The sequence below is a fragment of the Peromyscus californicus genome, unplaced genomic scaffold, assembly GCF_007827085.1.
Source record: "Peromyscus californicus insignis strain IS unplaced genomic scaffold, ASM782708v3 Scaffold_6__1_contigs__length_162567912, whole genome shotgun sequence".
NCBI lineage: Eukaryota > Metazoa > Chordata > Mammalia > Rodentia > Cricetidae > Peromyscus > Peromyscus californicus.
The window spans coordinates 38,762,238-38,788,291 of record NW_026294584.1 but is presented as its reverse complement, the minus strand read 5'-3'; the positions used below and the strand labels follow the sequence as shown (position 1 = coordinate 38,788,291).

The following is a 26,054-nucleotide window of genomic DNA, read 5'->3' as shown; positions in this document are numbered from 1 at the left end:
TGTAAGTGCCTGAGAAGTCCAGAAAAGTGTCTTAGTTCCCCTAAAGGTGGAATTACAGGAAGCTGTAAGATAGTTGACATGGGTGCTGGAAACCAAACTCATTCCTTCTTCAAGAGGGTATACATTATCAATTGCTGAGCCATCTCCCCAGACCTCCACTTTTCCCTATTACTCTATTCATACAATGTAGATGCTGAGAAATACTTTTAAGTTTAACTTTCCTTAAGCTTATTCTAGTTTCTTGATACTCAGTTTGAAGCAGGCATAATCTCATTGTTTTAATGTTTTGATTTTGTCTCATATCTTTGTTTTTTGTAGTAACCAGAAGTTATATATACCCAGAGATGAGGAGTGTAGATGGGGAGATAAAGAGAAGGAAAGGTGGATGGGGGAAAAACAGGTGGTATTTGAACACAGAATAGAAAAAGTCAGTGTACAGCTCCTTAATGTTTTGTTTGGTATCATAAAGTGACGTTTTATTTTTATATCTTTCTCCACTTTTTCTGCATATCACCAGTAGTTCACATTTAGCCTTTTTGCGGTCCCAGAATGGTACACATCACATTTAAAAGTATTAAAGATACTCAGCAGCATACATCAATTCATTTTTAGGCTTGCTTCGGTGTTATTGTATAAAGCTCATTAAGCCTGTCTTTACTGTCCCACGGCAGGTATGGGATGGGACAATAACGGTGTTTCCCTCTTGGAGAGTCTCCATTCAAGATCTTCCTTTTGAAGGTGATTTAAATAACATTCTACAGCTACGGACTCTGGTGATAGATGTTCTGGTCTATGATAACCATGTTCAAGTGGCAAAATCCCTGAAGGTGATGTTGAATAAAAGATGCTATTTGTTATTTTGTTTTTATATTCTTTCTAGCTTTGTAATTTTTGCACATATATTGTTTGTAGGTGGTATTTTGGGTCTAGAAATTAACCAGATTTGTCTTCAAGTTTAAAGTTATAAAATGTGTGTCTAAATTACATTTAAACCTCTGAATGTATTTTGTATATACATACATTTAAAATTACTTTTTATTTGAGAATATAACTACATCACTAACCTCTTTCCCTTTCCTCCCTTCCTGCACAGCCTCCCATGTACTCCTCATACCTTGGTTTCTTTCAAATTGCATTGCCTCCCTCTCTCTCTCTCTCTCTCTCTCTCTCTCTCTCTCTCTCTCTCTCTCTCTCTCTCTCTCTCTCTCCTAAATACGTAAACGGAACCTATTCACTTCTTATGTTACTTGTACGTGGTATTAGATAACCAGTTGGTGTGTTCTTCCCTGGGGAAGACTGTTTCTCCTGCCCTCAGCATGGTGCCTTCTGCCTGGGGGGGACAACAGCAGTAACCAGTGTTTTAGATGTCTCTCAAACAACCCTGACCAACAGCTCAAAAGAGGACTTCTCATGTGTTGGGCGTGTTTTAATCTATGGCTTCATGCATATTTTTTTCTAGAAATAGTAAAGAAAATTTGTGATGTGAGAAATGTTATTTTTAAACAAACAAAGATGCAAAAAATTATTAGCAACTTTTTAAAAAGAAATTTCAACTTTAATGAGGGATAAAAATAATAATATAGTTTTAACCACCAGAAAGCCATCAGTAAAGCAATATTTATCTTCACCACAGTAATAATGACAAATTATTTTATTTAAATGGGTGGCATTTGAACAACATGCATATGTAAAACTACTTCTGGTTTTTATTTGCAAAATCCACTTATAAGTAACTTAGAAGGCTAGAAACAGTGGAAATGTGTGACAACATGTATGATGCAAAATATTTGCCTTTGATAAAGTTTTCAAGTCATTATACAAAACAAAATTTCATGTTCAATAAACGAAAATCTTTAGGTAGTATATGTTCTTTAGAATCTCCGTGTATTCTTTTTTTATTTTTTCCAAAAGTAGATCTTGAGTTATTGGTTTATGCTGGAGCAGAATCTGAGAATCCGGAAGCAGATTCTGGAGCAGCTGCTCTGGCTCCTACTCGTGCTATTCTGCAGCTTCTATTCAATTAGCCACCATGCCAAGTTTCAGATGGCCAGAAAGAAGTCTCTATTCCTCATGGTTGTGGGAAAGCACAGGCTGAGGTCCAGAATCACCATAGGTCATGGTCTGTCCAGGGAGAATAAGGCACCTACCTCACAGCTGTTCCAGGTGAAGTTGTTCTCTGGATGGACATGTGACTGAGGTTCTAGCCTGGTTCCAGCACTCTGACTTTTTTTTTTGGTTTTTCGAGACAGGGTTTCTCTGTGTAGCTTTGTGCCTTTCCTGGAACTCGCTTTGTAGACCAGGCTGGCCTCGAACTCACAGAGATTCGCCTGCCTCTGCCTCCCGAGTGCTGGGATTAAAGGCGTGCACCAACACCACCGCCCGGCACACTCTGACTTCTTATCTTGAAACTCTGAATTGTTTTGATAGAGTGTAGACTTAACTTTCTGCATATTACTTTGAGAAAGTATTGTACCACCTCTAGTGTGCATAGTACTTTGGGTATGTTTGTGTGTATTGTATTGACCTTGTTTACTATCTAGGGAAATTTGGCAGTTCTTATGAAATTTAGACTTACAAATGGTAGAGAATAGTTTTTCTTCAATTTTATCCACATTTTTTTTGAAAGTTTCTTATAGCTGATACTGTTGTCATGAATAGCAGTACCCAGAGTAACATTTGTGAGGCACTGGAGCTATTTTGGATATTATCCCAAGAGAGAAGCACTGGCCTCATTCCATTTTATACGAGAAAGAGAGACATTCAGAAGTTAAATCCATACTTTTTCTGGGTCTAATAAATGTTGAAATGAAATGATCTTTGCTGTAGATCATTTCAGTCTATTTATAAGAAGAGAAAACACAGAAATAAAACTGCATATGTGCAGATTAGTGCTGCTCCCTTCTAGTACACAAATATCATAGAGCAGAAAACACTTCCACTCTTATTGTGTTACAAATTATCTTAGCTGACTTAGATCAATAACTGTGAAGGAGAGGGCCGGGGGTAGTGACAGTACTCTCTTATTCTCTATAAATGTGTGTACATTTAGGCACCTGTACTTGGCAAAAAAAATACTTTTAAAGATAGACTTTTGGAATTTTCTCTGGTGATGCTGTGTACACTAATTGATTTGCTTTGGAAACAAAAATAATGATAAGTTCAAATTTGAAAGAACTTTCATAATGTACAGGAAGGACTCTTTAATGAGGAGAAAGGATGTACACTTTTACTCAGCACTGTAATCTACTTTGACTGTTTGTATATTTGAATTCTCTTCTCTTTCCCTGTGCTAATGTCCTAAGTAGGCATGTTCTCTCCACCTATTCTGCTTCTGTTCCCTGAATCCTAAACAGCACATTCCAAAGGAGCTCAGGGCAATGAGGATTAAAGAATATCAGCTGGTTAGGGAGTCCAAGAATGCTATCTGTGAATGGGTTTTCAGCAATTTTAATGTTGCCAGATCCTCTGCATTGTCCACTAGAGGGTGACGTTAGCACACATAATTAAGAAAAAATGACATGTCATTTCTCTCAGACGTCATAGCATTATATATTATTTGCAGAGCAATAGGAAGATGCAAAGAATTCTCTTTGAGTGTGATATAACTTTACATTACTTACTATTCCTTAATACCACTTTTATTTTCTGACAACCTCGGAAACATTGACAATAGGAAACCTTCAGTCACATGTCATTGATGCAAATACCTTCTTCTCAGCACTTCAAGACAGATGTTCAGATTTGCATTTTAATATTAGCATGCATGAGATAATTGCATAATTTGTTGTGTAGAATCAGAAAAAATGTTTTTTAAATAATGACAATAGTTAATGAAATTGTAAGGCATATTATCAACTTCCATAAGTAATATACTCTTATCCTGCTGTAATTCTAAAAGTATAAAACATACATAGTCATAATCACATTTTGGCATTTAGTGACCCAATAACTGTAGTTAGCTATAGGGGAAAATAAAAACACTGTAGCTGTTTTTTGTTGTTGTTAATTGGAGAATAATTTTTCTAGAGGCATAGTGACTTCTTTCTAGGCGTATATTTTTAATGGTTATCTATTGATTAGACCTTCATAACAGATTAAAATACAGCTATCTTTTTATTGTAATGTCTTATCTTGTAGATTTGGAATCTTATTGCATTACTAACAAGACTAAACAATTTTATATATATATTAGAGCATCGGGCACATTTCATATTTACTCAAGCTTTACAAAATACAATGCTGCCTCCAGAAGGCATTTTTGGTAATAACAATTTGTCATCTTTCCTCTGTGATCTGCTCAGAGAGAGAAATAAGCTTTATGCTGGCCTGTACATTTTATTTACTAGTGCAGTGTAGTGAAGGAAACACATAGTAAGTTCCATGCATTCATCATTTACACTTTCTCCTGAAGATTGTACCACATTTATTTCAGATTGCTCTGCAATAAAGCTGTGCATGGGACCTTCTCAAGTCCTGGCTGTTCTCAGTCTCCTGCATTTCAAGTTCTCTTACTCTAGCACGTAGCTGTGCTCCCTACTCCTTAGGGTATATGTTATACTTTTGTCTTGCCCCACATGCTGCTTTTCAGAACAGTCTTGACCTTTTTCTTCCATACATATTTTCAGAATAAGTTTTCAGATGTCATAAATGACAGACACTGAAGTTTCTAGCTGAAATTAAAATGCAATGTAAAAGAAATTAAGCTTCATGTAGCTAAGCTGTTGTCTACTAATGGAGGTCTTTTTCCTGTTTCTGCTTTCTTTCTAATCCGTTGACAGTTATAGACATCTGCTATACTGATGTATAATCAAAAAGTAATAAACATTACAACAAGCATACAAAACAGACATTTTAGTACTTATTATTTCTAGCATCTCACTTTGGAGTCCTCTTGGAAAGTGTGTATTTACCTTGTGTTTTTACATGTTTTCCCTGAACCTCTGCATTCCCTTCTCCACCTCTGATGTAAAAGCAGGTAAAGGCTGCTGGAAGAGAATAGGCTGGGTACCTCCATCTGCCTGTCCTCAGAAACCCCGCAAGGACCAGGAAGAAATACCCTTGGAAGTAAAGTAGTAGTGCTGGGAATGTAGCTTTTTCTCCCTGACTTCCTCCCAACTCTTCCTGCTCCCCAGAGCTAAAGATTAACAAGGAGCTTCAAGAGTAGAACCTTGGTTTGCTTGTTGTCTCTCTCTCTCCCTCTTTCCCTCTCTCCCTCACTGTCTCCATTCTTCACCTTTCCTACCCCAGTCTTCCTCTCTGCTTCCCTCCTTACCCCCATCTCTACACCCTCCTACCCTCTCTCCCTCCCTACCCCCATCTCTACATCATTCTCCCCCCCCCACCCCTCCCCCCACCCCCATCTCCCTCCCTGCCTCTTTCCCTGCCTACACCTTCACCTCCCTCTCTCTCCCTCCCTGCCTCTTCCCTACCCCTTCTCTCCCTCCCTGCCTCTGTCCCTACCTGTCATAATATTGTGTTCCTCAGTATATTGTGCACCCTAATAAACTTATCTGGGGTCACAGAACAGACAGCCACTAGATATAGAGGCCAGAAAATGGTGGCACACATGCCTTTAATCCTAGCATTCTGGAGGCAGAGAACCATCTGGATCTCTGTGAGTTCAAAGTCACACTGGAAACAGCCAGGCATGGTGACACATGCCATTAATCCCAGGAAGTGAAGGCAGGAAGCAGAAAGGTATATAAGGCGTGAGGACCAGGAACTAGAGCCTGGTTAAGCTTTTAGGCTTTTAGCAGCAGTTCAGCTGAGATTCATTCTAGATGATGGTTCAGAGGCTTCCAGTTTGAGGAAACAGGATCAGCTGAGGAGTTGGCAAGGTGAGGTGGCTGTGGCCTGTTCTGTCTCTCTTATCTTTTAGCATTCACCCCAGTACCTGGCTCCGGGTTTGTTTTTATTAGTAAGAGCTTTGAAGATTCATGCTACACCTACCCCCATCTCTACACCCTCCCTACCCTCTCTCTCCCTCACTGCCTCCCTCTGTACCCCCATCTCTACACCATTGCTACCCCCTGTCTCCCTCCCTGCTTCCCTCCCTCCCTCCTCCCATCTCTACCTACCCCTCTCCATCCCTTTGGTGCTTTTCTAATACATTATGTTACCACAATTATACTGAATTTGTAGGGAAAGGAGAAAGGTAGCTTCTCACTCATCCAACACTCAGGAATGTTCTTTATATGCAGTTAAGTTAAACTGCCTTGTTTATTTTGTTTCATCCCATTTTGCTTATAAGTCTACATAAAAAGACATGCAGTTCATATTATATAGTGTGTTCCTTTGGGTAGATGACAGTGTCTTTATTTTATTAAAATGGAGTTGCTTGGGCTGGGTTTGAATGTGTGGGCACAAACTGTCTTCCCTCATAGCTGGTACTAGAGGCTCATACAACAGCACTTGGCACTAAATGTTAGTGTCTTTGAATACCCTACTGTGCTTTCTCATTTGTAATCTTCATCGAAAAAAATCTTAAATTCTCTAATTAAAGATGTTTTAGGCTAATTTTAGAAAAATAGCTGAGATTGACTATAGAATAGTTTGTTCAAAATTCTGGTTCAGTTCTATATTTGAATTTACAGAATGTCACCAGATTGTGATAAAAGTACAAATGCTATATTAAAACTTTTTTCCCATGAAATTTGTGGGATAAGGGAAAACAGATGGTGGCACAGATGTATAATACCAGCAATCAGAGGGCAAAGGCAGGAGCATTTCTGTGGCTAGCAAGAAAATTAACCTGTAAAATAAATCTGGCCATTGTGTTATTTTGATTAAACTAGATGATTAATTTTTTTCTAATGTCTCATAGGGGATTTTATGCCTCATTTTTAATATTTTAGACTAGTGCAAACAAGTTCTTTTCAGAATATTATCAAATAGAATTTCATTTAGGTCTTGGATTCCTTCACTATTATTTTATAGATGGACCTCTGAAATGGGCCTGCTTATGTTACATACTGTGCCCATGGGTATGTGCATACACATCATCCTGTACATGTGTGTCAAATGTGATATGGAATCCATGCTGCTGATATCAGGCACAGTGCTGTCTGTTTCCAGTATCCTCTGTGGTTGAACAGTATCCTTGGTTGTGTCTTTGGTTACTGCCTCATATTGATTGTGAAATTTTTAAATATCAGAAATTGTTTCAATCCCTTTTTTCTGAATAATATTCTTACTATTCTTTTAGGTCGGAAGCTTTCTTAGAATATATAGCCTCCATACCAAACTTCAGTCTGTTAATTCAGAAACCAACAGTTCATCTTTAAGGTTGGAGTTTCATCTCCATGGAGGGACCAGTTATGGTCGGGGAATAAGGGTTTTGCCAGAAACTAGCTCTTGTGTGGATCAGCTGAAAAAGTGAGTATATTTTAATCATATATAATATATATATTTTAATCATATTCTTTTCCCTTTCCTTACTCCCAGATCCTCCCCCACATCCCTACCCATTTACCTTCATGTCCTCTCTGTTTATCAAGAAAAAAGGAAAACAAATCAAAACAAACTAAAAAAGAAAACCAGTAAGACAAAAAACAATAACAACAGAACAAACAGAAACAAAACATGGAGGCCATTTTGTATTGGACTGTTATGAGTATACGGCCTGTCCTGGGGTGGGTGATATACTCAGTGTCACTCTTGGACAAACAGATTTTCCCTTTCTCAGGGGTTATTAGTTGCAAATAACTTTTTGGTTAGGGGTAGAACTTCCCCTTCTCAGTGCTGGGATTTTGTCTGGTTGAACCTGTGTAGGTCTTGTGCATGTTGTGACAGTGTCTGTGAGTCCATGTGTGTGTGTCAGTCCTTTTGTGTTGGGAAGATTCCATTTCTTTGGAATCATCACCTCCTCTGGCTTTTGCAGGCTATATGCCTCCTCTCTTGCATTGATCCCTGAGCCTTGAGAGAAACAGTTTGATAAAGACATCCCATTTAGTGATTTTTTTTAAAGACTCTGCACTTTGTCTGGCTGTGGATCACTTTGTTCACTACCATCTACTGTAAGAAGATGATGCTGAGTGATGCTCAGCCTTAAATCCAGTTTCTAATAATGGTTGGTTACTCCTTTAACGTATGTGCTGCTGCTGCACCAGTATATATTGGAGGAAGGTTTCTCTTGTAGGTGGCACCGGTGGTAGTTGGGTGAAATTGACTCTAATTCTGAGCTTGATTATTTTTCTCATCTCTTCTTTTTGAGTATTATTTCTTCTAGTTTTTCTAGAGCTTTCAAGTGTGTCATTACCTTATTTATGCAAGATTTCTCCAGTGTTTTGATATAGGCACTTAGTGCTATGAACTTACCACTTAGGACTGCCCTTATTGTGTTTGCAAGACCTGAAATTCTTGTTTTGATTTTTTTAATCTGTTGCTGACACTTACCTCTGAAGTTTTTGTTCAGCTTCTTTAGGTTTTCATTTCCAGTTTTATTCGGTTTGGGTTTTTTTTCTCTCTCTTTTTTTTTTTTTTAAAGTGATTCTATTTCTTTGTTAAACTCTACTTTCATGTCTTGAAATATTTTCATTATTTCATTCAGCTGTTTGTATTTTCATGATCTTCATTTAGGAATTCATTCATATTCCCTTTAAGGTCTTTGAGCACATTCATAACTGCTATTTTTAAGTCCTTGATTTGTGCTTTGACTTAATTGCTGTTCCCAAGGCCTATTATAATAGACTTACTGGCTTCTGGAGGAGGTATGTTATCTTGTTCTTCCTTCTTGTGTTTTTGTTCTGTGATATAGGAATCTGTAGTTATGACATTTGAAGTGTTTCTTGGTATAGATATCTGCTCTTATCTTTGTTAGAGGAGTTTCTGTTCTTTGGTTGCTTTTGCTTAGTCTGGTTCCTAGCCAAATATGGTAGCTGTGGTTTTGCTACTAAAGAGCTGTTCTGGATTACAACAAAGTGGTGGGTCTGGATCTGTGATAGAGGGCTGTTCTGCTGGTTGGTCACAAAGGAATGGAGATGCATAGAAGGAAAGGCTGAGAGAAGTGACTGAGAAGAATTAGAGAGACCCTGGATCTGCACCAAGATGTTGAGTCTCAAGGGAGTGGTTGTGACCTGGGAGGAGGGAATCAAACAAGCAGGCTGCAGCAGGACTAAGGGTAAGTGTGGAGAGACTAGATTGGAACACAGGAAGAAGAGTGAAGGCCCCCTACCTGAGTACCAGGCTAATGTGGCAGCAGTGGATCCCTGTAAGAAAGAGGTTCTTTGGGTCACGAAGTAGAGTCACAAAGCAGTGAACATGGATGGGCTTCAATGGAAGGCTGAAGGGGACTGTCAGTTAGAACTAGAGAGACCCTGTGTCCACATCTAGAGTCTTAGTCCCAGGAGACTGAGCTTATTGTTCCAATATTGAGTGACATTGTAACTGATAACATTAACCATTACATTCCCAGGTTTGTTCGTTTTTAGTAGTATTTCATTGATTGACTGTTATTCGTATCTTTCCGACCTCCTCGGCTATTTGAGGGCTTTGGAGCTCTCAGATAGTCTGATAAAAGCTCCAGATGATTGACTGGAATCATACCAAATTTATAATTTAATGAACTCCTGGATTTTGTGAGTAAAGGTAAAACTTACTCTGTTGACTTTGTTACACAATTTGGTTTCTATTCTTTAATTTTAGAGATTTAAAATGTGCAGAATTGGCAATCAATCAGCCCTCAAATGGTATCTGTCAATCAGAGAATGAGGACAACTTTTCATTTTCAAGTAAGGATAATTTATAACATTGATATTTTACTTTCTTGTAATTTAGAAGCACAATTGTCTTTTTCAGTGTTCTCTTCCCTGTGTCTTTTTTTTCCGTTCGTATACCTAAATGGTATGTATATGTATATGTATTAAAGTAACACCTTAACATTTATCTGTCCTGTGTACAACAAGCTTGGTTCACACTTAAATTTATAATCACATTTTCAAGCTTAGAGTGACAGTGTTTATTTGATTTATGATGTATGTGTACTGTTTTGTATTCATTAAAAAATCTATATGAATTTCCTAAACAACTGTTTTGCTTGTCAGTTTCTGGAAGGAACAAAAGGTATTGATGCTCCTTTATGTTAGTTAACCAGCCCAAGTTGTTTTGTTTCTATGTGTATTGGGTGTCTGATGTATAAACGTGAGTCATCCAAATCTCTCGAAGCTATTCTTATGTTGAACTGAATGGAACTGCTTTTGTACATACTGTGTTCTGAGAGTCCTCTGTCCTGGAACGTGTGTCAGTAGCTCGTTTCTCAATGCAGAGAGAAGTGGTGAGAAGGAGACCTGCAGTGGAAGCACTCTGTTTTCTCTTCATGTAGAGACTTTGGTATCTACCAAAACATCAAGTAACTGTGGTTTATTGGAGGCTTCCCGTGTATCACTTATTAGTATATGTCTAATGATGTACTCTCTTATTAATAATTTCTAGTGGTTGCAAAGCACTGTAGTCTCTGTGAATGACTTTCCTTCCTTTGTCAACAGTCAAATCAAAATGTGGGTTAATTTCCAAGCTTTCCTTGTTTTCTTGGTTTGTTAGTCTTTCTGTCAATACCGTAGTTTCTTGATTGCTATGCCTTGAAGTCAAGTAGTATAAATTCACTAAAGTTCCTCCCTGTCAAGATCTTATTCAGTATTCTAAATTCTTTATATTTCTCCTCAAAGAAATGAGAAAAATTGCCTTTCAATTTTTGTAATTAAGCCTGTTATTTTTGTTAAGAGTATCTGAATCTGCAAATAAATTTGAGGAAAATAGACATTTCAACATTTATTTAGGCTTTCCTCAGTTTCTCTGGACAGTGTTCTAGATTTTAAATTTTACATTAAGTTTCTAATGGACATTTTAATGAGCTATGTTATTGTGTGATTTCCTCTTCTCTTCCTATAGACTCCGGATCAGGATCAGTATCACTGTATGAGGTAGAGCGATGTCAACAAGTCTCTGCTACAAGTAAGACCACTTTCAGTACAGTAACCAGCATGCAGATGCCTTTGGTTACACTCTCCAACTAATGCCTTTGTACCATCGTTGACAGTAGATCTTCATTGTAGATGAAATTCTAAACGGTCTTATTAAAAAAGAAACACAAAGCCAAATACAGAGTTAAAAGTGATTTCCTCGTCACTGCCTGTCTGTTCAGACCTCCAGGTCTCTATGGTTCATACTGGGATTAAAAATTAGGGTTACTGCTTGGCTGTGTTTGTCTGTGCAGAGACTCTGCCTGCCATGTGATTGGGATTAAGGGCGTGTGCCACCAATGTTGAACTTCTGCTAAATGGCTTGCTTTTAGCTCTGATCACCAGGCAACTTTATTTATTAACATACAAATAAAGTCACATTTCAGCACATACTTCATGGGGCAGTCAGTATTTGTGTTTAACATTGATTCCCCAGCTTCATCCTACAGTGCTATAAAATAGACCCATGCAATAGCCCTATGTGGAATATGCATTTTAAGTTATGTATCAATACAATTTATAAATTTTATTACATTGTGTTTAGTTTAATGATATAAATTATACTCTGACATTAATTCAATAAAATTGTACGATGTATTTAACTCTACACACTTAAGAAACTCTATACTATGCTCCCAAATTTTAATATCAACAGTGATAGTGTACATCTACCACATACACTCCTGTTATTTTAACTAACTGGAAAAAAAAACTTTAATTCAGAAAAAGAAATCTGTAAGCAGAAGTAAGTTGTTTTTTTTTGGGGGGGGGTTTGGTCATTTCTCTTTGGGGGGCCCACCACCCAGTTCACAAATAAATCACACACAGAGGTTTGGTCTTAATGATAAATGCCTGTGGCCTTAGCTTACTTGTTTCTTGCCAGCTTTTCTTAACTTAAATTATCCCATCTACTTTTTGCCTCAGGGCTTTTCCCCTTCTCTTACTTCTGTAAATCTTACTTTTACTCCATGGTGTGCTGTGTAGCTGGGTGGCTGGCCCCTGGAGTCTTCCTCCTTCTCTGGCTACTTCTTCCTTCACTCCTTCGCTTTTCTTCTTCCTCCTCCCGGATTTCTCCTTCTATATATCTTCTCTGCCTGCCAGCCCTGCCTATTTCTCTCTCCTGCCTTGCTATTGGTCATTCAGTTCTTCATTAGACCATCAGGTGTTTTAGACAGGCACAGTATCACAGCTTCACAGAGTTAAAAAAATGCAACATAAACAAAAGTAACACACCGTAAAATAATATTCTACTACAGAAGTACATTAAATAATTCATTAAGTAGTTCATTAAATGTATAGTGCTGTAAAATAGGAGTTTCTCTTCTTGGAAGGACTATAAGTATGGGATGGGAGACTAAAGACATGTTTTAGTAGAACTGAAGATGCCCTGTACTCAGACTTTAGATGCCTGTATGGATACCATTACAGGTATTGCCATGCAGAGGCAATGACCTCTGGAAGCAATAAGCATATGTAATGCACAGACAGATGTTGACCTATAAAAAAATTCCTAGTATCTTTGGAGAAAAGGCACATTTGAAAATTAAGATGAGGAAATGAGGGATAAATCAAGAACATCTTGAATTGCTAAAAAATAAAGAAATTCTCAGCGAATAAAAAATATCAAATCTGGGACAATGTGATCATCAAAATAAAGGTTAATGATGGGTTAGAATTCATTGAGTAAAACTGGAATGTATGAACTTGGGTTGCTAATAAAAGTGATAGAAAACTCTTAAAAGCTAGAATGACACCTAATAAATGAAAAGAAATGATGTTTTTAAAAATTACCATTTTGCAAACATGATGCTAATTATTGGTTTAATTGTGAATCAGTCTGTTTTAAACTATTGGATTCTATGTTACCCCCTTATAATTACAATAGTGGGAAATTGGTTCAGAGTAGAGAGATGCTGAACATTCTTTACCCAGCTGCACAATTTCCCTCCTCTGGAGGGCCAGGTCCTCTCTCAGACCACTTCATAGGATGCATTGAGAACCAATGTCACATGTGCAGTCTCTGTGGCAGAAGTGCACGCTCTGAACCTGAATGTGAGGAAATACCACCCATACCTAAAATGATGCTTGCTCAGCAGAGTTTTTCCTTCTCAAGTCAGTGTCATGAAGCAAACACAGATAGGCTGGGGATCATTTGCATTTGGAATGTGAATGCTTGAAAGACAAATTTTCTGCATTGTTAGGGTTTGAGCAAAAAGGTAAAGACAGTTAAAGAGATTTGAGTATCTGATAATCCTTTAATAGTGTTAAAACCATGTCAATTGTCTTTGAAACAGACATTAGCTATGTCAGTGAGACAAACTGTTTTCATGAAATAATTGTTAGGAGAAAACAGGACATAATGTCTGGAAGCTGTTGCCAGTAATTCATTAAAAACTTAAAAGGAGAGAGAGATAATGGTAGATCAGAAAAACAGTATTTTACAATTGATACATCTTTTTAAAGCATATCTAGGATGTCTTTATGTTGTTCTCACAATTTTTCTTTAGGTTTGGAAGTAACACAAAGTTGAAATATTTTCAAACATTCCCTCACAGTGTGAAGTGAGGCAAGTGTTTTCCTTTAAAGTGATCAGGTCTACACACAGCACACGTGTTTCATTACAAAGCTTAGCCACTTACCACATGAAGGAAAATGTATTCCTTGAGAGTCTGGTTGCATTAAATCTAAGTACAAAAGTAATTCTCCTGATGGTTTGGGGTTTGAAGGGCTTGTGCCTCAGTTCTGTTTTCTAAATATATCATAGAATATCTAAGGAGCCGAGGAAGGGCTGTTTAATGTGAACTCATTCCAGCTATCCCAAACCTTCCATTTTTTTTTTGTTTCCCAGGCATTTCCTCCTACTGTTCTTTTCTTCTTTTGTAACTCTAATTGCTTCCTTTCTTCTACCCCCTCCTCTTCCTTCTCTCTCATTTCCCTTTTCTACTTAGAAAATGAATTCCTTTTCTTTCACACACTGTGCATGACTGTGATAATTGGGTTCCCCTAATAACCATTTCCATTCTCACATTCTGGCTCTTAAATGAAGGAGAGTTCAATAAAGTCTTGAATTTGAGATACCCAGGGTAAGAGCCTAGGTGGCAGATCATTTTTAGCAAATATGTTTTGTTAATATCTGTTTGGTGAAATCTAGTTGGAATGTAAGCTGTTGCCTAGTGAGTTGTCTCCAAGGTTGGCAGTGAACTGTTTCACATTTTATACAGGTAACATTTGTTTTCTTGTTGAAATAAACCTTCCCGTTTTCCATGAATTAGAAGTTTCCTGGAAATGTCTATTAGTTCCATATAAAAATGCATAAGGTACAGTGTTTAACGGTATAAAGGTGTGTAATCACATAGTATATAGTTAAGTCACATCTTGCCCCAGTTACTCAGCATTTGTTTTGTAAGTTTGTTGGGTACCTGCTCTGTACCTAGCACAGAGTCCATGGACCTTAGGTGCATACCTAGAAATACTAACTGTAGCTGAGAATGATTTTATAGTATATCTTTGCTTCAGGGAGACTCATACCAAACACAGCTAAGACACCCATACATTATTTACTCTGATTTAATGTAAAAATTGTTTACAGTACTTACAGATCACCAATATTTAAAGAAAACACCAGTGTGTGCCATTTTGAAGCAAAAGGCTCCTCAACAGTATCGAATCCGTGCAAAACTAAGATCGTACATGCCCAAAAGACTTTTCCAGGCTGTTAAACTTCTTTGTCCTCAATGTCACTCGTTGTAAGTATTTCCCAAGATTAAAAAATAAGTTATCATGCCATATTGTTTATGGTTCATATATATGTATGCCTCTGTGTGTGTGTGTGTGTGTGTGTGTGTGTGTGTGTGTGTGTAAAACGAGTTAATTATGATTTAATTGGTAGTGTTTTAAAGAATGCTGATGACTTAAAGGGAAAGTACTGAATTCCTACAAAGAAAATCCTTTTGAGTCATTCTTAGTAATAATAACTAAAAATAGATGCTATTTTCAGACTTGAAATTCAGCTTTTAGTAGGTGTGATGCACACAACTGAAAATTTTCTGTCATGCTTAATAATGGTAATGTAGTAAGTGCCGTGTCTTCATTGCAAACACCAGTTGTTATGTGACTATATAAATACATAGGACTTTTTGTAATCTTATTAATATGTATTTGAATAAAAAAAAGAAAGAAAAGGGAAAAGAAAGGACATGACTGCTCCTAGGTATGGTGGAGGAGAAAGTTTATTATAGGTATGTGGGAGAGCATAGCCAGAGGCAGGGACATCTGGGAGAGTCCAGAGTGGGCATGACCACATTGAGCTGGGCCATGGGAGAGAGAGAGGAAAAGGGAGAAGGGAACCGGTGCAGCAGCCAGTAGGCCGAAGGTCCACAAAGGGCAAGTGACCCAAACATCCGAATTAAATAGGGAAGAACCACTCAGGGGAGGGCAGCCCTGGGCTGGAGAATTCAGCTTAGAGGGCTAGAAGGTAGGGTATGTGAGTCACACCCTGTGGCAGGGAGGCACTGAGGGATGCTAGGAGAACCTGGCTGCCAGGTCTAGCCTTGATATTAAATGGACGGGTCTAGCCTTGATATTAAATGGACGCCTCAGCCATTTGTCCCAGGTTAGAAACATATATAGATAATGAGTTTTATCTCCTATTAGCCTTTTCAATATAATGTACCATCTTCCCTCAAAATAGAGAAAACGATACTTTGGAAAGTATAGGGAGTGCATGAACATGTACATTGGGATAGCATTCATGAGCCTGAAACTCTAGTACACTGTCATGTATAAAACACATGTACATGTCCACATAATTTGTGTTTGCATATTGTTTGCTAATATCTCTGTAGAACAATATATGCATGTTTTTCCTTACAAAAGCTGAGATTACTATAGTGTTTGTGAAGAAATTTGATCCTTTAATCTTATTTCATAAAACTCAAGGAGTCTGTTTTCTACCTACATAATCTTGAACTAAAGCCTCTTAGAGAACACAAGATGGCCTGACCTCACACTCAGCTGAGGACAGAGTCAGGACAAGGACTTGACCTTTTGATTCTGAGCTATGTCATGTCTACTCTGAGAACTTACGTGACTTGTATGATTTACTATTAAAGAGGTACCCTGTGGCAGTGGGATTAGATAGAGCTAATGGTAGAGGACAACAGATTGGCACTGGGAATAACTGTAACCTCAGACTCTAAACCAAGTATGGGCCAAGGAAATAGGTCAGTAGGTAAAGATGCCTGCTACCCAGCCTGATGATCTGAGTGCCCATGTGGTGGGAAATTGTCCTCTGACTTCTACACATGGCATGTGTTTGTCAACACAGGTACAGTCCATCTCTATTTAAAATAAGGATTTACCTAGTCATACAATGTTAAATATCTATTGAATAAAATGCATTAAATCTGTGACCTGTCTTCTGAATTTAAGAAAGCTTAGCTGATTTAATCTTCATATAAAATCGTTTTTTAAATTTGTTCTTATTTTATGTGTAGGAGTGTTGTACCTGCATGTGTGTATGTGCTCCATGTGTGTGCCTGGTGCCCACAGAATTCAGGACTGGAGTTATGGGTGGTTGTGCGACTCCATGTGGGTGCTGGGAAATAAACCTGGGTATATGTGACAGTAGCAAGTGCTTTTAACCACTGAACAGCCCCTAAAGTATTTTTTTTACTTGGAAAAATTTATTAACTTGGAATTTTGAGGAATATCCATATATTATTTTCTGATACTTCATTACCAATGATCTTAGGCAAGAAGTTCCGTATGAGGACAACGTGGATAAAATTTTGCAAGACGCTACAACTAAAGCTCCAGATAGCAAGCTGCAAGATACGGCACTGTACGACTCAGAAGTCTGGTCCACTGAAGGCCAAGGAGGACGGCAGGTCGCTGTTCACTTTGTGAAAAATGGTGGCATTCTCCCTATTTCAAGTGAATGTCTAATTTTGGTAGAAGGTGAGAAACTTGTTGTTAGGTTTTTAGACCGTTGTTTTGCACATTAGTCACTGTTGACAGTATCTTATGGGCACCTAGTGAAATACTGTTTATTTAAATTTCCCAAACCAGTACATCAGCTAGATTCAAATATGTATGAGCAAACACATTCACCTGAATTGCATTTGCAGATGCTGAATAACATTTGTGTTTATCTACCTTGTTGGATTCCTGTCTCTAATCGTGTTGGCTCTGAGCAGAATAGAAAGGCAGATTGCTCATGTGCAGCTGATACAGTCTTGGCCTCTGGATGTCACTGTTGTTTCATAAAAGTGGGATGAAAGTCCTCTGCTAATACCTAAATCAATGAAAAGAGCCCTGATAATGACAACTTTAAAGAATGGAACTGTACTATTTTTATTTCCTGTTTTTTATCTCATTTTTATGTAATAATTTTTTTATCCTGCCAAGTTTTTTTTTCTTCTAAATTTATAACTCCCTTTTCTTTGTCATTCTTTGTAGAATTTGCTATGTCTCATGTGTTATGTATATCCCATGCCTTTCTCTGATTATATTTGTGTTATTGAAGAATTTATTTTTTTAAAGGAGGAAGGCTCTGTGAAGTCTCTAAACTATCAAGCAAGTTTCACAGTGTTATTCCTGTGAGGTCCGGCCCTGAGGACCTGGAGCTGCTAGACCTTTCAGCACCATTCCTCATACAAGGAAAAGTGTATCACTATGGGTATGTGTTCAGCTCAAGATCTGGGTATTACAACTATGTCTTTATTGGTTATCCCCTGGGCTACTGTATTTTCAGTAGGTACTTAATATAGTTAGAACAGTTCCTGAGCTACGATTGTGTTAGAATTGTACAGATGATGCACAGGTTCAATAAACTGTTCTTTGAATTTTGAGTTTTGATCTTTCCTGAGAGTGGGTTGTGGTACAATACTCATGTGCTAGGGAGAGATCGCAAATTCAAGCTTTCAGTGCACAGCAGGATCATTAGGGTTAGCAACAGTGTGCTGAGCACTATATTCAGTAGGTTAGATTGAATTGAGGCAACCCCATTGTGGGTTCAAGAGTATCCATACTAAATTTTTTTTGTATATTTCTATTCTAGAATACACAGGTATTCACAGTGTGTGTGCATGGTAATGCACAGTGGGTGTAAGAATTTTAATATTTTCTTCCTGGGTCATAGGCTAAGCTTGTTTCTTTCACAGAATTTAGATGCTAGCTAAAGGGACAGTTTAGAGTTGCAAATCCAGTGAATTCCACAACTGCTGAGCCATTACCTTGTAGAGTTGCTGCCACTGAAAACTGGCGGAGAGTTGGGGGTCTGTAGATTCTGACCTGAAAGGAAGATGAAGTAAACACCTGTACTTCTGCAGAAACAGTCACCCTGAAAATGCTCCACCTTGAGAAGCCTTGTTCTGCAGCCATGATAGATCTTGTCTCATCTTCCCTGTCCTTCTCCCAGTGTGTAGCATTTGCTACTTGTAATTACTAATGAAACTAAACTTTGACTTTCATTAAAAAATTACTTCCTGCATTACCATACCTACCTGATTGTGGTCCTTAAAGTGACTAGGGCTTTGCCCTTGGTTTTGTTTAAGACACAATGGATGAAAACCTTCAGCAATGAAGTAAAATGAATTAGTAGCTGTTTTTGCTCTGACGCCCCCAGTGTCTTCATATCTTTTAATCTTATGCAATATTTATATACCACTTAATTGAACTATCCAAGCCCATCATATTCTGTGCTCATGTGAATCCAGCCATAGTTCAGACTTTATTTCTGACATGATCATCCTTTGCTCTTTTTCCTTCCTGCTTTCCATCTTGTCTTCCTAGTACAGTGTTCATTGTCAGTCTGAGTCAGGAAAGCAACAAGTAGCCATCAGATATTGCTAATGGAGCCTTAAATTCAAAGAGTTCCTGCAACTTCTCTCCTGTGTCTTTTCATTTTGCCAAGAAAATTCACAACCAAATTAATTTTGTCTAGAGTCTAATTCCTGATTTTTAACTTATTCTGAAGCCCATTGTCTTAGTTATTGTTTTGTTACTGTAAAGAGACACCATGATCAAGCAACTTTAAAAGAAAGCATTGAGTTTGGGGCTTGTGTATAGTTTACAGGGTGAGTCCATGACCATCACAATGGGAGCATGGCAGCATGGCAGCAGGCATGGCATTGAAGCAGTAGCTGAGGGCTTCCTTACATCTTACCTGCAAGGTGGTGTTAGAAAGAGCAAAATTGGACCTGCTGTGGACTTATGAGATTTCAAAGCCCACCCCCAGTGACACACCTCTTTCAACAAGGCCACACCTCCTAATCCTTTCTAAACAGTCCACCAACTAGGATTCAAACATTCATATATATATATATATATATATATATATATATATATATATATATATATATATGTATATATATATATATAAGGCTATTGGGCCTTTCTCATTCAGGCCACCACACCTATCATATCTTTTATTGCTTTTGTGTAGCAACTTAATCATAATTCTCTTGAAACAAGCACATTATAGTATAGGCAGTGTTATGCCCTTCTGTTTAATAATTGACTTTCAAAAACTGTCCCTACTTGAACAGTATGTAATAATTAAGTGGTTTGATTATATTTAAGTATTTACTGTTTTTTCACTTATTCATTTCAGATGTAAACAGTGTTCAAGATTGAAATCTATACAAAACCTAAATTCCCTTGTTACTGAAGGACTATGGATTCCTTCTGCTGTGGCAAAAGGTTAGCTAAATTTCAGTTGTCTCTGTCATTTCACCAATTTCTTCTTTAATATTTATGGATATTTTGACAGAACTAGCCTAACTTTCCTAAATGAAATCTGTTTACAATAATTATATTGAAAGATGAGGACTAAATATTTAAAATGTGTCTTAGTTAGGGTTTCTATTGCTGTGAAGAGACAACGTGACCATGGCAGCTCTTATAAAGTAAAACCTTCAGTTGAGGTGGCTTACAGTTGAGGTTATGTCCATTATCATCATGGCAGGGAGCATGGCAGGAGGCAAGCATGGTGCTGACTACATCTTGATCAGAAGGCAACAGGAAGTGCACTGTCTCACTGGGAGTAGCTTGAGCATAAGAGACCTTAAAGCCCACCCCCACAGTGATACACTTCCTCCAACAAAGCCACACCTCCTAATAGTGCTGTTCCTTTATGGGGGGCATAACTCTTACCTTAGCATTGGAAAAGGTATTGAGATGCCTTTTACTTTCCTCCCAGGTCTTTAGTTGGGACAAAGGAGTCTTTATCTTTTACACATATAACTATCACCTAGCCTTTGTTTACAGCTTCCAGGAGCAGGGCACAGCTTGCATTGTAAGGCATGCACTTAAAACTGTTCCATTAATTTTTAGATAGTTCTTAATATTGAAGCCAAGTCTGCTCTGTACAACTCTCATGGACCACATTCTGTCTGCTGGAGTTATTAAGTGTGTATGTCCATTTCTTCTTCTGTAAAAGGAGCTTGGTAGTTGGACAGTGTCTACTGTGCCTGCACTGCACTGTAGTTTCAAGCTGGCACTCTCCCTTCTTCTTCCTTGGTCTCTCTCAGTAAACATTCCACTTTGCCAGTCTTTTCTCAGAGTTTACCCTTCACAGACAACCAGAATAGGGTAAAAAAATACTATTTTTATGAAACTAATCACCCAGCTTTTGTCTACTAGATGGAAATTTTGTTATGTAAACATGTTTGTGTATGTGTGCACATGTGTATGTACCTGTGTGTGTGTGTCTCTTTTTCTTTTTTTCTTCCTAAATCTAGCTTTGTGATTTGACTATGTAATACCTTGAAGTCCAGTGAGATCCTGTGTTACTTTGGGCTGAGTAGTGCCATTTTGTGTTCTATGGCATAGTTTTTAAGTTCACCCTTCTTGGTCTTAGTTCTTGTAACCCCTTGAGATCTTTTGAAGCCCAAAACTCGGTTCCTGCCTTTCTTTCTTTCTTCCTTCCTTCCTTCCTTCCTTCCTTCCTTCCTTCCTTCCTTCCTTCCTTCCTTCCTTTCTTTCTTTCTTCCTTCCTTCCTTTCTCCCTCCCTCCCTCCCTCCCACCCTCTCTCTCTCTCTCTCTCTCTCTCTCTCTCTCTCTCTCTCTCTCTCCCTCTCCCCCTCCCTCCCTCCCTCTCTCCCTTCCTCCCTCTCCCTCTCTTTCTTTCATTATTTATTTATTTATTTTGGGGGGAGGTGGTCGACACTGGGTTTCTCTATGTAACAGTTGTGGCTGTCCTGGAACTCATTCTGTAGACCAGGCTGGCCTTGAACTCACAGAGAACCACCTGGCTCTGTCTCCCAAGTCCTGGGATTAAAGGCGTGCGCCACCACTGTCCAGTTTCTGTTCTTGTCTTATTGCTCTTGAATACTAAAATTTTGTCTGTGCCCAATTTGTTCTTCTGACTTTGCCTGCTTAATTAATTCTCCTACTGGAATAATGACTGCATGGATAGAAGGTAATATAGCATTCTGTACATCTATGCAGTGTCTTCAACTTCTGAGAAAAGGATGGTCACCTTAATGGTGAATTCTCAGTGATTTGATATATCCAATTTATTCATTCTTCTTCATCTTAGCCAATTATAGAATCTGAGTTTTGTTCTTTGAACCAAATAACATCTCTTAAAAAAATAAGGGACACTCCATACTCATAATACAAAGAGGAATAAACTTTTAAAAATATTGACCTGCATCTTGCTTTTTAGAATATTCTGTAATTTTGGTTTTACTTTTCATATGATTAGCATGTAACTTGTTAACATTTTATTAATCACTTTTTGTACTGTCTATCAAGTATTAGGATTAAGTTACTTACGTCATGAGTCTAACCCTGTATAAATACAGTGACCTGCTGTATGACTTTAATAAATTGATCCTGGAGAAGGAAGTTCCTATGTACACGTTTTCTTTCTGCTGTAAATAGTCCTAGTAAATGTCATTTGCAGCTGCATGCTAGAATAAAACACTTTCAACATTTCCTTATAAAAATATCTGTCTCGTATACTGTGCTCTTTTCCCTCACTAGTTCTGGGCATTGTACCTCTACAGTATGTGTTTGTTATGACTTTCACTCTGGATGATGGAACTGGAGTACTGGACACTTACCTCAAGGATTCTGTAAGTAACAGAACTGGTAGGGATATTTAATTAAAAACTTATATTTAAATTTCTTAATATAGTCATACTTCCTAGTTTTACTTCAGTGTAACTTATTTCTCAATAAGTTTTGAAGCCTAAAACTCAGTTCCTCCGTATTTTTCTCTTTAAAGGATTTAAAATAACTTAAAGTATATAAAAAGAATATAGCCACATAAATCTAATATTATATGTCTTTAGATTTTTTATTATAAATCATTTTTAAAAATGTAAAGTCGAGGAATCAAAGTCAGGAGTCATTCTCCCGGTCATGCAGAGATCCCGTAGCTGGATGAAGAAGCAGGTTTTCAGCCACACTATTGCCGTCTTCCTGTACTTAGTAAGCTGTACGCTTTCATCTTAAAGGAAATGAAGTTACTTGATAAACAAATATTGTTGTGTAAGCTGTAGAGAAGCCCAGAAGAATGCTGTCATTTCTGACATTCATAGGTGTCCATTGACTAGTCATTGGGGCCACCTTAGCTTTGGTCATTTGCAGTCTTCCTCTCCCTATAAGCAGAGACTGTCACTTTCCCTGCACTGTGCATTATAGAGTGCATGGAGTCTTGAAGCTCACCCTAGGCCCTGATGTGATTTCTTCACATATGTTGTCTTTCATAACTGACTGCCCATTTGGCTGATGGCTCTCTTCCTGAAGTCAGGCTAATGCTGCATGTCCCAAACTCTTCAACCTCAGATGACCTTGTTAGATGTTCCAGAATAACCCACAGTTCCAGTAGGCATAGTCAAGTCACTGGCTCTCATAGACATGAAATAGTAAAAACTAAGAGGAAGGCCAGCCATTTGTTGGGGTAAGAGGTTTGTTTTTTTTGGGGGGGGGGGGTTGTTTTTATTTTAACTTACACAAATTGGAAGACAATCCAAGTTGAGGTTAAGAGATTTTTTTTTCTTCTGGTTTCCACAGTTCACCCAACCACTTACTAAATGAATATTTACTGGGAAGCTGCTGTGTGCCTTGTGTGTTGAAGACAGAATAGCTAGCAAAGCCAGAAAAATCTCTGCTGGAACTTAAAGTAGAACGGGAAGAAATCCAATGGTTTCTTAATGTTACATCCTTTCATACCTAGTAGATTTACTTTTCAGGGTACAAAAGTATTATCAGCCTTGCTGCCTGATCTTACTGTGTATGTGTGTACATCTCAAAGCTGTTTTACAGTTCCAGCAGTGAACTGGTTTTAGCTTAGACCAGTATTCCAGTTTGTGGATTCCACAGCCTTAATAGACCGATGTATATAATATGTCATTTTAGATATATGTCAGATAATATGTCAAAGTAGATATTGAAATTGTGTGCTTGAAGCTTTGTCTTTTTTTAATTTTTTTTAAATTTTGTACCTTTATTTTTTATTGTATGGATGTTTTGCCTACATATATGTCTATTCACCGTGTGTGTCTGGTCCCTATGGAAATCAGAAGAGGACATCAGATCCCCTGGAATAGGAGTGCTGCTGTGATCACTTTGTGTGTGCTGTGACTCTGACCTGGGTCATCTGCAAGAGCAGCCAGTGTCTTTAATCCCTGAGCCATCTTTCCAGCCCCATGTTGAAGCTTTTTCAAATGATAAATATTTCCTCTATTTATTTTTAGGAGAACTTTTTCAAGATCCCAGCATCGGAAGTCCTCACTGATGATGACCTTCAGAGAAGTCTGGAAACAATCATGAATGTGATGTGTCCTCCAGGAATAAAAATTGGTAAGTAATATTCAAAAGATGCCTCTCTTTTCTTTCTTTGGGAAAAACACCTGGAGTGTTTCTAATCTGTAGATTGTAAAAGTAAGCAAACCATGAGTCCATGTAAATTACTATGTTGTGAATGGTAACTATACCCATCTTTTGATGAGGTAGTGGCTGAGACAAATATAAGTCAAGGAATTTTAAAATGTTTACAAGTACACTTAAAGCATAGCAGTTTTGGTCACAGCACATTTGACTCTGAGTTTACACATACAGCATACAGACATTAAGTATGTAATTAATCCAAAAAGATGTAATTTCCATAAAAAACATGTCCTAAAAATAAACTGCATTTGTCTTGTTGGACTCATTGATGGGTTTTCTTTTCAGTGTTAATGGACTTCAGAATTTTCAGTTTTTACTTTTCAGAGTTTATGAACTCTGGTTGTTTCTGCACCAACACTGGCTTGTCAACGTGCCCCTGCCCAGAAGAAGTTGTACCAGTTATAGCTGGCACCATGTTCTTCGGTGGCCAGTGATTCTTTTTCTCTTGGAACCTGCAGATTAAGAATCTTATTCTTCCAGTAATTGTTCTCAGTGACAAACCTTCTCTTTGTTGCTTATCTGTTGCTGACCTGACTGTTAGAGATGCTTCTGGTGAGGGTGTGTTCTGCCAGTCAGTCTGTGTTGTAGCATCAGTTCCCAAGAGATGGGAATGCTTGCTCATCTGGAGAAAAGTTTAATTTGGATACGTTTGCTTTAAGTTTTAATTTGTGTTGGCTATTGGAATGACCATGAGTAGATTTCCAAAATGAAAAGTCTCTGGGCATGGTGACTTTTGATATACACAGTCAAGTTATTTTTTAAAATACTTTACAATGTACAGTTCTACCAGCAACGCACAGAAGTGCCTTGCTTTACGTTGCCTGGCTTGAGGGCTGTACCAGATGCCATTCAAACCATCCGGAGCCTTCTGTTGCTGTTAGAAATAGGTCTGACCTGCTCTCAAAGTGTGGAGATGTCATCAGTGCTGCCAGTATGGCAGGGTTCTGTAGGTGCTTCCTGCAGAGCAGGTCCCATGTGATGCTTAGCTTAGGCTGATCTCAAGTTCAGGTTCCATCTCTTTCCAACTCATTTAAGCAAAAGCCAGGGAGGCCCATAAACAGTCAGCACGGGAAGAGGGGTAAATGTGCCAAGGTGATCGACTAGTTCTGCTGTCAGGTGTTCTATAAACCCAATCACTTTCATCTGTGGTTGGGAAAAAAATGCAGATAGGTCAGCATTACCAGTGATGTGCTTACTTGAATGGTTAAATGATGTTTCCTGTGGTCTGTAGATACATACCCATGGCTGGAGTGCCTCATCAAGTCCTACAGAGTCAACATCGGAACAGAGCAACGAATTTGTTACCAGATCTTTGACACCACAGTTGCAGAAGACATCATCTAGTGCTGCCATTCAGTGCAGTGTGTTTGGGATTTTATAATTTTAGAAAAAGTTACAACTCTGAGATTATCAGAAGACACTTTACTATTGTCAAATTCACTAAACGACTAGTGTCATTTTCACTATAGCTTAGTACTTTTGTACAGAAAAACATTTTATTGTTATTTATGCCTTCTTGTGAACATGTTAAAAATGCCTTGTTGATCAAGTACAGTATGAGGCTATAGCACTGGAGAACCAGGCTTTCTTGGCTCCTGTTTATAAAACACTGGTGGCTACATTTCATTTGTCTACAGAAGAATCCCCTTAACAACCCCACCCTGCTGAAAGAAGTTTGGGGCTTCTATGTACGAGTATATGGTTAGCTGGGTTCCAATTGAACAAATGCTTATCTGAGTGAGTCTCACTATGCTAAAAGGAGTGTTTCTTTAAGCAGACATGGCAGAATTTTGTTTTGTTTTGTTTTGCTGATGTTGCTTATAGGATGAATGTTTCTATAAAAACAAATAGTATATCTGACTTCCCACTTCTCTTTGTAAACTAGAAGTTTATCCTATTCTATACCAGCTAATAAACTATTGAAATTTGTAATTTTTGTGGGTCATATGTATTTTATCTTTTCAGTAGTCTTGTGTAAAATATTTCTATATTGCAAATATTGAGTTCTTAACTCAATTAAATGGTCTTTTTATTCAACAGTATTTGTCAATTTATGGGATGTTTTTCTGGAAAGAAAATTGTATAATATATTCTGATTACATTTTACCCTTCTTAACTTTTCTCTGATATTCCCCACATACCCAAGTCTATGAACTTTCTTTTTCTCTCTTTGGAAAACAGATAAACAAAACAAA

The 26,054-nt window shown here is 37.9% G+C and overlaps 1 protein-coding gene across 4 annotated transcripts in view; it reads left to right on the top strand.

The window, feature by feature from the left end:
- The window catches only part of Pot1 (protection of telomeres 1), a 68,686-nt gene extending 42,899 nt beyond the window's left edge, over positions 1 to 25,787 (top strand). For 3 of the 4 annotated variants that reach the window (XM_052720771.1, XM_052720773.1, XM_052720774.1), the window contains 11 exons: positions 672 to 827; positions 7,205 to 7,374; positions 9,643 to 9,728; positions 10,885 to 10,947; positions 14,545 to 14,701; positions 16,708 to 16,913; positions 17,499 to 17,634; positions 19,570 to 19,658; positions 21,949 to 22,040; positions 23,667 to 23,772; positions 25,091 to 25,787. In XM_052720771.1, coding sequence (XP_052576731.1) covers positions 672 to 827; positions 7,205 to 7,374; positions 9,643 to 9,728; positions 10,885 to 10,947; positions 14,545 to 14,701; positions 16,708 to 16,913; positions 17,499 to 17,634; positions 19,570 to 19,658; positions 21,949 to 22,040; positions 23,667 to 23,772; positions 25,091 to 25,203 — 1,374 coding nt within the window. In that variant the 3' untranslated portion in view covers positions 25,204 to 25,787. Of the gene's footprint in view, positions 1 to 671; positions 828 to 7,204; positions 7,375 to 9,642; positions 9,729 to 10,884; positions 10,948 to 14,544; positions 14,702 to 16,707; positions 16,914 to 17,498; positions 17,635 to 19,569; positions 19,659 to 21,948; positions 22,041 to 23,666; positions 23,773 to 25,090 lie in introns of those variants that run through there. The other variant, XM_052720775.1, reaches the window with a different exon arrangement.
- The last annotated feature ends 267 nt before the right edge of the window (positions 25,788 to 26,054 follow it).